Source organism: Sebastes fasciatus, chromosome 12, assembly GCF_043250625.1.
Source record: "Sebastes fasciatus isolate fSebFas1 chromosome 12, fSebFas1.pri, whole genome shotgun sequence".
NCBI classification, from domain to species: Eukaryota; Metazoa; Chordata; class Actinopteri; order Perciformes; family Sebastidae; genus Sebastes; species Sebastes fasciatus.
The window spans coordinates 32,070,753-32,083,097 of NC_133806.1; the positions used below are offsets into that span (position 1 = coordinate 32,070,753).

A 12,345-nucleotide genomic window follows, 5' to 3' on the forward strand; every position below is an offset into this window, starting at 1 on the left:
ATCACACCAATATGATGATTCTTGTAGTCACTGCAGCACACTGTATGTCTGCATTAAAACATTCTTGTTTATATTCATTAGTGGTTTCTTTTGGAACAATTTTAATTTCTTGCTCTAGCAGTGGTGGACTGTAGGCTACTCAAGTACTGTACTTAAGTACGGAGAAGGGGACCGCCCCTCACCGCAGAAAACGGACACAACGGAAATTTGATGGAGGCGGCCGCCTCGTAATTCTCTATGCAGGTAAAACCCTGCACTCACTAACCCAGGAGAGAGGTCTGGATGGAGCCGGAGTCTGTGACGTATGTGTGTGTGAGAGGGAGCCAGAGGAGAGAAGAGGGGAAGAGGGAGAGAAGGAAATGCCCAAGCAAGTCTCATGCCGGCGGGATGGCTTAAAAATATTACATGACAATTTGTAGACGATGTTTGCAATATAGTCATTTTATATACTGCGCGTGGGACAAGCCGCGATACATCGACTATATTCGATATATCGCCCACCCCTACTACACACTGCAGAAGAGTTACGTTATCGTCTCCGACCAAAACTCCGGTGTCTCCCCTGTTCCTTCTGACCGCGGTCGGGAGGCTGAGGCAGGAAACACAGTATCAGCATCGATTCATGGAGAGACCTTCGTCTGGTCAGCTAACATTACTGCCAAGCAGGTGAAATATAGAGTGATATTGTGGTTTTAGCTGACGTGTGTCGCCTCACTGTGTTGATCAATGGTCGTTCATGTGTATGTAGAGCGAGCACAAGCGCGAGCAACAGGACGCTGACTTTTTTTTACTTAACGGCCACAGGTGTCGCTGTTAACAAGCAATTTCTGATTCTTACAAACAGTCCCTTTAAGGTCAGGGTGAGGACACACATGGATAATAACACGATGTTCAGAAGTCTGTGTGTGTAACCTGTAGTGTGATGTTGTTGATGTTGCTGGTATCGATGCCAGAGATCTGTACGTTGGGGCACACCAGGCTGGCAGGCGTCAACTGCAGGTGGATGCCATCCAGCGTGGTCAGGCCATCTGGGAGAGACACGGTCAGGTCTCCTGCAGCTGCAGCACACACACATAGACATATTTGGATATTCACATTTTGGTATTAATAACTAATTTTGTGCTAAATGGTAGACCTCAATTAACCTTTCAGGCAGCAGAGGGACAGAAAGTACAGTTTTTTCCAGCGTCAACATGTGTGTATATTTTATAAATAACCTACTGTTAAGCTCAACCAGCTGTTATAAGCCAGATTAAAGTTTTATCATCTGACAGTAAAAAAAAAGGATGAAATCCTAACTATTGCTGTGAGGTTATGGCAGGTAAAGAAGCATTCGGTTTTATTAACAAAGGGCTATGCCTGAAACAAAAAGGTACCTTTATGGTAGAGGAGGCAGATATATAATTTTACGTCTCATGTCAGAGGCCAGATATAAAAGCATGCCATACAGTCCATTATATCCACTGCTAGCCTTCTGAGCTACAAAAATAAACTGATAGTTTCTGCTGGAGCAACAATATCTCATGAATAAGTACCACCAAAGGATTGAGAGACAACAAAGAAATGTGTTCAGTCGTTTCCCAGATGATGAAAGGATGGAGGTTTTTGAGAGAGGATTGCCTCCAGTGAACTGTGCACTTCTCTCAAAAAATACAGAAAACAGAGAAAGAGAGTGAGAATGTAAAAAATCCAGAGCGGTGAGGTTGAAGAGAAAAAGCACTGACTGGAAAACTGTTTGGCCATAACGGTTATGCCCCAGGGTCTGTGTGGGGAAAGTTATTTCTTGGCTGCAAACGGCAGCCAGACTTCAGTAAACATATTTAACTAAAATGAATTGGAGTGATTTGGTGAAAGTATGTGCAAAATGCTGCATTCAGAAATCACAGCTGCTCCGTAACACCCTCATTAAGCATTTACACAGCACCATAAACCCAATCCAATAAACATTTTTCATTAATGTTTGTTTCTTGAGCCCAAACTTGAGGACAAGGAGCCGATCTTATGATAAAACTTCCTTCATGCATGCAACTTTCTCAGTGAATTTTACATAAACTTTCCATTAAAGGGTTAGCAGATTTGTATCCTGTGATTGGGGGGAGGGGGTACACAAAGGTGGCTTGAGGTGATAAAGCACCTTCCTCCTCCCAGCACTGGCCACATCAGGCATTGTGACGTGATTCATCTTGTCCTGAGCAACTGCCAACTGATTACAAACTGACCGATCGACACTAGAAGTGATGAACCCTGCAGCACTTCAGTTACACCCACAAGCATTAATCATCAGCCTGACATTACGGTTAGTAAGTGTCAAATGTCATTAAAATGTGTTGTTGTTGGGTCATCCATAACGCCGCACAGTGACTCTTTGGGATAATACAATTCAGTGCCTCCATTTCACTGTCTTTGGTCATTTCATCCTCTCTAAATTATGCCTGCTGACCATGGTCCGCTATAACTTTGAGTTACTAAAATCAAAGCTCGTTAACAAACACCTGCATCAATCGCAGTAAAATATACCAATGCTCTAATCATCTACCGCTCTGCAAGACTAAATACAAGCTGTTTTTTGTTCTGTGTGACCCATCTATGATCCCTACCTGACATGGAGGCTGGCAGGATGGCCTGTCCCACCAGTCCTGGTTGCAGTAGGCTCTGGTCAAACTGCCCCGTCAGGACTTGGTTGGCTGGGAGGTAAATGTTGGGGTCCGAGTTGGACGTTTGTAGCAGACCCACGGATTGAAGAGCCTCTGAAGCTGCTGTCTGCTGCCCCTGGCCCGGTCCCAGAGCCTGCCCGGTACTTGGATCTTGACCATGACCGCTAGACGAGGCAGACCGCTTGGATTTGCGGCTGTCGAGGCTCGGCCGGAAGTGGCACTGGATGTGGGTTTTGCGGTGGCCTGAAGTTCTGAAGCGGAGCTCGCAGAAGGGACATTTGAAGGGCTTGGAGCCGGTGTGGAGGCGCATGTGCACCTTTAAGCTGCCCTTTGTAGAAAAGGAGGTGTTGCACATGTGACAGCTGAAGAGTTTCTGACCTGCAAAGATACAGTAAGGAGAATAAATGTGACTTGTGGGTCTATCACAACTCCAGCTTGTTGTCTCTTTGTGGTCAAAGTTTCAGAAGTCCTCTCTGTTCTTTGTCTTTTCTTTGTGTATTATGGATCTGATAAGAAAGCAGTTATGTAACTTTTGTTAATATCAAACAGCTTTGAAATTACAAAGGACAGCCCCAAAGAGTCTGCATCAGGTCAGGAAGCTTTAAGCATTTATTTAACTTCACTTGTTCTCCCTTTAGAGTAGTTATCAAAGTTTCAATACAGTTGGGCTGGAAACTATTACAAAATTCAGTGTCAAAGAAATAGTTCAAGATTAATACCACAGATATGAGAGTGTGGTATCAATCTTCTAACTCTCGGCAAGAAAGCAAATAAAATATTTCCCAAAATGTGAAACCATTCCTTTAAGTAATCTAAGATTCATTCATATTGTCTGATTTCGCAAGATCCTGTATCAAATCTCCGGGCTTGTGTCAAATACACTTCTCCAAATACCATAATGTTCCAGAAAATTCCACAACCAGTAGGAAATCCTGTTAAGAAAGTAAAACAACTTCATCATCAACTTAATAAAGCAGTGAAATCTAGTGATAAAACTCCAACCTGTATGTGTCTTCACGTGGCAATCCAGGGTGGATTTCACAGTAAAACTCTTCCCACATTCATCACACTTGTAAGGTCGTTCTCCTGTATGGATCCGAATGTGCCTAGAGATTGAAGCAGATCGATTCGGGCACATTTGAAAAGAGCAGTGATTTTTTAAGTGGAAAAAAAAGACAGCAAGCGAGTCCAACGTAAGTTTGTTTGCATGAGTGAACTAATGGAAACGGGCAGCACAATATACAGCCATGCCAGTGTTTACTATTAACTTATAAAACTTAAATAATAAATGCGGCTCACTGATGTGTATCTGACTTGTTTTGGGGGAAAGAAAAGTCAAAGCTCAGTTCAAAAGACAAGTGGAACTTTACCGGTCCAATAACAGCTTCTGGAGAGATGTTTAAAACATATTTATAACATTAATTATTTATTTATTCAAAATAATTCTTCTCCTAAATCACAAATGTAACTTTGCACCAAAGATGGTCTTTTTATTTTGATATCCGTGGTTTATGTGGTGGTGTCAGGTGAGAAAAAGGTTGTCAGTTAGCTGCAATAGATAAACTGGGGGCTTCTTTCTGTGATTACTTTCTGTCGGTATATTTGGAAAGCTTTAGGAAGCTCACACTGCTCGTCCTGATGTGTATTGGTTTACCAGAGTTTCCTGAACCATATACAGAACAGCTACAATTATGAGAATAATACCAGAATTCCCTTTAAGCAATCGTATAGCAATGTCTTTTAAAAAAACATATGTAGTGTATTCATTGTATTCAAACTTTGCGTCATAAAGACCACGGCAAGCTGACGTGTTTCTCCTTAAGGACTATAAAACAGATATTGATATTTACCTGACGAGGTCGCTGGGCTTCTTGAAGCTCTTGGGGCAATAATTGCAGCAGTTGGCAAACTTGGGTTCTGTTTCCAGCTCCACGGCCTTGTCTTTGATCTCACTGATTCGATCCCTCTCAGCCGCCGACTGGGCGAGGATCCGCTCCGACACAGAGGCCTCCTCACCGGGATCCTTCGCCAGCTCTGCCGTCTGCTCCTCAGTGAAAGTGATGATTTCCAAACCCCTCCTCTTTGACTTTTGGTCCCCGTCCTCGTCCTCGTCGTCGTCTTCTTCCTCTTCCTCAACGTCTTGACTATCCAGACCTATAACTGTGAGTATAGGGGCCTATTATCACAATGTGTCTTTGGGTTACATTTCATGCTAGGAGACTCTCAAACTAAGGCGAAGATGTGTTTAAAATTAAACATTTCCTTCTTGAGTAAAAATATGCACTTATCCCAACAGCAGGAAATCGTTTCCACACACACACGTTACTTGAAACCTCAGATTTTCTAAACGGTAGAGTAGAAACAGCTTCTAACCTTCTGTCCATTAATCCAAAGACAAAAGTTTATCTGTTGCATGCTGATAGACTGCAGCATTTCCCCTTTCTCCTCCTTTTTAAATCAGTCTCATCTCCCTCGAAAATTTGTTTATGTCTTCAAACAGCCTTCCTGACTATGGAGATGCAATGGAATTTGAATGACCTTGCGTCTAAAAAAACATGTCACGCAATGAAACGTCCGAATGTTGTTTAAGCGTCCTTACTTTGATCCTCCACAGCATGCTCCTTCTTCATATGCTTCTTACACAGCAGGCTGGTCCTGAAGCTGTCGTCACACATGGAGCATTTGAAAGACTTGATGTGGATGATCATGTGGCGGTTCAGGCTGCCGTTGGTGGTGAATGAGGCGTCGCAAACGTTACACTTAAAGGGCTTCACTCCTGTCAACGAGAGATGAGAGAGGCCGGGTTTCACATGGAGTCGTGTCATGGCATGGAAGGATTCAGGAAGTTCTATTTTAAACTTTTTTAGGAGGTTTTACAAGAGAAATGTAATTTAAGAACAACTTAAAAACACAAATTATAAAAACTGGATAACTTTCCTTAATTTTTCTCACGCTACTAATGTATGTATTCATGTATGTCCTTTGCTGAAAGTCCCTAAAAAGGAACTTTAATGTCAATGAAACAATGTCTCTATCTTTTAGTTTTTTTAAGTACTTACATTAATTCCATTTTGTATATTGTTCTAATCCTGTTCTCATTTAATCGTCAAAACTAACATTTGTAATAACTGTTTTTAAGACATTTAGATACTTTTAAAACCTTCATTTCATAACTTTATTTTGGTCATGAAATTTAATTTGGGTATTTCCTTTTTTTTTTTTTTTTACAATTTTTCACACATCTTGAATTGCACAAAATGTGTGAAAAATGTATAACTTCTTAATTTTTAATCTTGATGTCAGTAAAATGCACGACCAGGCTCTGGGAGAAAAGGTGATTCACATATTTAATCACAGTCTACCACTTGGATTTTAATAATTTAAGTGTTCCAAGTTAAATACCAATATGAATATATGAATATGATATATTTAAAAGTGTCCATGACCTTTAGAGTCTTTTGGTTTGTAAAATCTAATTAAGTTTTCTTAATTTTCCCAGCTCACCTGTATGCGTGTTGAGGTGGGACTTCAGTACTCCGGCTGATACGAAGGCTCGTCCACAGAGATGACATCTGTATGGTTTCTCTCCGGTGTGGGACCGCACGTGCTGCTTCAGATGGCTTGACTTTTTGAAGCCCTTGTTACACCAATTACACCTGAAAAGGGAAAAAAAAAGACGACTCATAATTGTTGCTGTTATTTACTGTACCACTCGGTAGATCTAGATAGTCTGTATAGTCACATAACACATTGGGCTGATGGTGGACATTTTTAATAGAAAAAGAGAGGCTGTCCTTACATTGAGGGGCATTATCCACCTTATTTTCAGTATATTTTCAATGTCAAATCTCTGGCTCTTTATCTGTTCAACAGTTTTCAACTCTTCTATGGAGGACACAATAACAGCATGCATACATGTGTGTGTTTATTAAATGTCAGAGTATGTGTTTCCTGCTTAATTTTCAAACATACAGTATCTGCACCTAACAGCTCACAAGAGGAAAGACGTCTTTTCAAACATATCTGATCCAAGCTACACAAATGACCTGTCTGCCTCTTTGTCAATACGAAACAGAAGAATACGGAATAACTCAAGAAAGCACCCATCATAAACACCACCGCCTTTTGCTGACAGCCAAGTGTCCACCGTCCCCAAAGCAGCTGGCGGGTGAGTTCTGTTTGTTGTTTGTTTTCTGCATGGGCAGCTGATAATTACGCTGTGTGATGTTCTGAAACATTTCAAATAAACCTAGAGCTGTATCGTTGTCATTGTCAAAAGAAGTTGGGGAGGGAGGCTGCAACTTTTGTACTGAGAAAAAAAGACAAAATATGGGGGAAAAACATATTTATAATTTGAGTCCAAAAGTAAAACACTGACTTCATTATTTTCTATCTGAAGCTTTGGTTTAAATGTTGATTCAGGACTGTCTCGTTCCACTTGATGACCAAATATGAAACCAGACTTGTTTGTTTCTCCTCATAAGGGCAGATCTAGCTTAAGTACACTCTTTTCTGAACTTGTGTGTGTCTTCCTGTGAACTTTCACTGAAAAGTTTCTACAGGGTGAGAACCACCTCTATATGTTTACCATCCACCTTCACTAGAGCTGCATAAATATTAAGCTGGTGTCAGGGAAGAAAACATAGTGTGTGTGAATGATCAAAATTAGTTTTTGCTATTCCTCGCCTGAGTTCTTGTCAGAGGGGTAAATCCTGACTAGCAGGGAAATATCCAATTACGGATGATGCAGACGACTTAAGGTTATTTATTTCATTCTAGTCAAATCCCTTGGATGGATTAAAATAAATTCATAAAAAAACACATGTGTGTGACTCGGTTTCTACCTTTCACAAAGTTGTTTAAACGTTTTTGGTAGATGGAACAGTGATTACAGTATATTGAGGAGATGCCTCAGATACCTGGTCAAACATGAATGTATCTCTGGGGAATGTCTCTAAATGATATTGTTATAGTTTATCTGGGGAAAAGTTTGCAATGAAAGATGCTGATAACAAAAGGCAGGTACAGTTATTAAAGGCAGTCATTGTGAATGCTGTTAATAATGGCTTTTATTTCCCCGGGCTCCGTGTTTATGATGGTGCCTATCATTAATCTGTTTTAAACACTGGGAAAGATTTGCTTCGATATTACTGAGCTCACAAATACAACGCAATCACTGCAATGAGGGAAAACTAAAAGCCAGCAAACTGACAGGAATAAAATAACTCCATACTGTGGTGCATCAGGTCAGATAACAGGGTTTCTAAGGGTAGTAGCTGGTATCATCAAAACAATATGAAATGAATATGAAATATCAGCTAAAGTTCTTGTGCACACCTGTCCAGGTCTTTAGATCCTGTTTAGACCTTTTATGACGCCGCAATTCATCTTGACCAATGATCACAGCGTAACTCTCACTAGCCCTTTGAGATAGTATATGCCCAACAGCAAATATCAATCATCTGGGGAACGGGACTGTTTGGTCAAGTAGGTGACCAAGAGAAAAGACAAAGAGGAGGCTAGCAGCAGTTCATGTCCAGAGATGGGACAACTTATCGGACAGAAAACCCATCGCTGCAGGCCAGAGTGCTGCGGTACAATCAGGCCTACATGGTTGAATGAATGCCACTCCTGCGTTACCTGGAGTTTTTACCAAACTGCTCTCAAATCACTCTGAGAGCATGTTGGAAAAGATGTTCTGGTTTGAAGAGACACATTTTAACTCTTTGGTCTGAATGCCAAGTGCTTTGGTGAAAACCAGCTACTTTCCATGGCATGGTTAATACTATGGCTGATGTGAAATGTGGCTATGGCAGGATTGGTGAGATTTGAGGGGACAATGAACAACATCAAAATTGGCGAAGATTCACCACTTTTCAACACAACTCGAATCACTCAGGCAAGACAACTGGAGCAGTTATGGTAAAGTCACTGAGTGTCCTTGTATAACCCAACCAAATGCTGGACTATGAAATACAGGTGGGCAAAAAGAACCAGAAGAACTTGAAGCTGTAATTACTACTTCTGGTGCTTTTACAAATTTAAAAACTGAAGAGGTGGGAGTACTTTCTGAAGCCACTCACACAGGCATATACAGTCATGGAAACACACACACACACACACAAAAGAAATAACTGAGAAGTGAACCTGTAGGCTCTCTTGCTGTTGTCCTCGCTGTCCTCCTGGTAGTCCTGTGGTGTTTCAGAGGTCAGCTGAAGCTCATCCTGACTGCTCTGCTGAAGAAGCCCATTTGTCTAGATTATAAAAGACAAATCAACAAAATACACTCGGCTCATTGCAGATAGAAATACATTTGCAAGGACATCATTAGTTTCAAGTGTCTTATGTTTGATTCAGATAGTTTTTCATTTTGTGAAATACTCTTATTAGCTTAGTTATATGAAAAGTATGATGTCACTCTCATGTCCTGCAATACATCCTGATCCTACCTTCATGAAGGTTATAATGTTCAGCTTTTGTTAAAACTGTTTTAGAGAGGTGTTCAATTCAACTGTATGATCATTTTGGAATCAACACCTCTCTAAAACAGTTTCAACAAAAAATGTATATTATAACCTTCTAGAAGGTAAGAGGTATTGCAGGTTGGATTAGACTGCATTGCTAGGTGTACCAAATAAAATGGTAACTGAGTGTACATCATATTAAGAAAGCAATAATACTATTTCATGGGAGCTTTAATTATTAAGGTGCTGGGTGTATTTTTAAACATTTGAGAGAGCCAGGCTAGCGGGTTTCTCCCTTCATTTCTGTACTTAACGGGACACGAGAGTGGTTATCGATCTTCTCGTCCCACTCCAGCAAAAAAAAAAAAGAATAAGCATGTTTACCAAAATGTCTTAATCATTTGTTGTGTAATATCTCATGCTATATCCTATAATATATATAAAACAAATGTGTTATTTGAGACAGTTGTTAGAAATAAGACCGAAATGAAAAGTAGAAAATAAGGAAGATTAGAACAATTAAATAAATAAAAAACACCAGGTGTGCTATATAATCAATGATAAAATCAGGACAATAATCAAGCAAATATTTGCATCAATCACAAAATTAACTTTATATATATTCCAATGCATTGTACTTACATTATAATTTCAAAAAGATCAGCTTTTGTACCATCAATATGCAAATCTATGCATCTACTATAAGGGGAGCCTGTGGTCCAAAGTCTGATATCAGTCTTAAATATCATTAATAAAAATAATTCTGACACTGTGAATATATCAGCTGTCTGAATCTGAGAATTGAAGTCCAGGTGAGTGTAGGAAAGGGCTAATGGCACACATGGAGGCCCAGGACTCACCACCTCAGCACTGGAAACGTGGAGCAGATTTGGGGGGTGATAGCTGGAGGACAGGGCCTGAGACTCCAGGGTGCTGGAGTCCTGCAGCTGCTGGACGGTGGAGAACTGGGATTGATTGTAGCTCGATTCAGTGATAGTGAAGCCTGAATGGGAGCCGACAGAGAATAAAAAGTCTCTTGAGTTATTGGTCAGATTTAAAAGGCACTAGCATTGGATGATTGAAATACTGGCTCTATGCAATTTTGCAAGCAATTGAGGAATTTAAAATAAAAACACTAGACCTATAAGAGGCAGAATACCTGATGCCACAGCATTTAACAGCAACAATGGATCCACAACTCAGCAAAAAAATGCAGTTGGTACGTCAATAAAGCACAAATCTTTCTCTCAGCAAAAATAATAACTATGAAAAAAACATTTGTGTTTATCCAACTTCTGCACAACACAGCAAAACAACAGGCAGAAACTTGGCCCGCCAGCAGGGAGGATGGCATTTATTGATTTTAAATTACTGAACTTTGAGCAAAAAAACATCATTCATTGAAACTGTTGACTGCTGACACTGATCGCTGACCAGCATAGGGAATACAACCTGCAGCAGAAATATGCGAGATGATGCACAGCCTTAGGTCTGTTATTGTTAGAAATCTGTGTGTAAACGGTCTAAAAACTACAAAACGCACTAGACAAGGACTTTGATGTGACCAGAACAACTGTTGAAGTGCCATTAATAAATGGATTGAACGACCTGGGATGAGATCATTAACTCCTGCTTCAGTGTTACTGTAACCTAACATTGTGTTCACACTGCATATAGCGAATAACACATAATTTGCTGACGTTTTGATTCTAGTAGGTAGTGCAGATGATACATGTAACAGCAGTAAGTTATTCGATCAAGTATCTATACTTTAGTATCTATATTTATTGATTTATCTGCTCCTGCCCAAGTGATTATGGGTGATGATATTAAAAAGTGATAGTTGGAACGACGGTTTTAGATACTTGCCTTTTTCCTGAGCTATAATTTGTGTTTTCAACATAATTTTGGTCTTGTTTTTATATGCCTTTGTTAATCTTAAAGGTTTTATTTCATATTTACCAGTCCTGTTTTTAGGTGTATCACTTATGGTCTGTTTTTTAAATTTATTAATACATTGATTGTATTAATATATAGTATTGTTTTTTTTTTTAGTGGCTAGGTGGGCTCCTGAGCTACACTAATGTTCTCCTGGAGTATGTGTTGGTTTGTGTGTAAGTGTTGTCTGCTGTGAGCTGTCTGACTTTGTGAATCTCTTGTTATATGTTATTGTGCATGGGCGACCAAACTAGTTTCCACTCTGGGGATTCATAACGTTATTACATTATTACATTCATTTGGCAGACACTTCTCTCCAAAGCAAATTACAATAAATGCATTCAAGACAATGCGCATTCAAACAAGTTATCCATCTAAGGGCTTGTTTTATGGGTTGAAAATACTAAAACTATCCTTTGAAATTCTGTCTTTCAATATTCGGTTGAAATGTAAATGAAGTTTGGTTATATTTGATGGAATTTAAAAATCAGTATATAACCATTCAAAGCTATGATTTCAAATTTGAAACGCTTTCAAATTGTGCCTACATGGATATGTCAGAACAAAAGTAACCTCTGCTTAATCCACAAAGAAATACTGTCTGAAGCTCCTTTTTGTGATTTTTTTAAAAAAATGTTAGCAGTTTGACAGTCTGGGTATTCATCATTCATTCTGTGACAGTTTAAGAGCCCCGAATATGAAAACACAGCACCTGTGATCTTTGAGCTGCAGCAATTTACCAAGTGAGACTCTTGAGGTAAACTGATGACTGCTGTGAGCAAACACACTAAGTTACAAAAACAATACAGGGTTTCTCACATAAAACCCCAGGGATCAAAGTTATAGCACTAACAACTACATACAAATGCTTTATACATTGCAGTGGCACACTGGGGGTTAAAATATGATTAGCTGCTCAAGTGTCCTCTTGCACAGGCACATGTGCTGTGTGCCCTTGAAAATTCAATGGCACTCGAGACCATGTGAGAATGATGAGTCTGTTCTGGACAGATAAAAAGGGTGTAGTGCCTCCTGAGAGCAAGGAAAAGGTAGATCTGCCTGAGAGATGTTTGCTGCAAGTGCCCACTGTTGTTATTCCACAGTATCCGGGCTGCCAACAACAGTCAGTTATGCCAACTGGCTGGGAACTGTGGTTGGTGCTGGTGGGAGTAAAGTACCAACCATATGTTTGAGAGCACTACACTGGATTAAGAGTTATACAATGCAGAGGGAAGAAAGCACTGAGATAGTACACGTACCATCTGTGTGTGTCTCTCTATGACCAAATT

General features: G+C 40.0%; 1 protein-coding gene across 2 annotated transcripts in view; it reads right to left on the reverse strand.

Moving 5' to 3' along the window:
* znf236 (zinc finger protein 236) overlaps positions 1 to 12,345 on the reverse strand; it is a 61,541-nt gene that overhangs the window by 20,687 nt on the left and 28,509 nt on the right. For both annotated transcript variants that reach the window (XR_012596415.1, XM_074654744.1), the window contains exons 16-23: positions 9,979 to 10,121; positions 8,802 to 8,908; positions 6,159 to 6,310; positions 5,254 to 5,430; positions 4,505 to 4,814; positions 3,657 to 3,760; positions 2,598 to 3,032; positions 913 to 1,058 (exon numbers count right to left, since the gene is read on the reverse strand). Coding sequence is in view for 1 of the 2 variants with exons in the window: in XM_074654744.1 (XP_074510845.1) it covers positions 913 to 1,058; positions 2,598 to 3,032; positions 3,657 to 3,760; positions 4,505 to 4,814; positions 5,254 to 5,430; positions 6,159 to 6,310; positions 8,802 to 8,908; positions 9,979 to 10,121 (1,574 nt within the window). In the remaining variant the exon portion in view is untranslated. The remainder of the gene's footprint in view (positions 1 to 912; positions 1,059 to 2,597; positions 3,033 to 3,656; positions 3,761 to 4,504; positions 4,815 to 5,253; positions 5,431 to 6,158; positions 6,311 to 8,801; positions 8,909 to 9,978; positions 10,122 to 12,345) is intronic.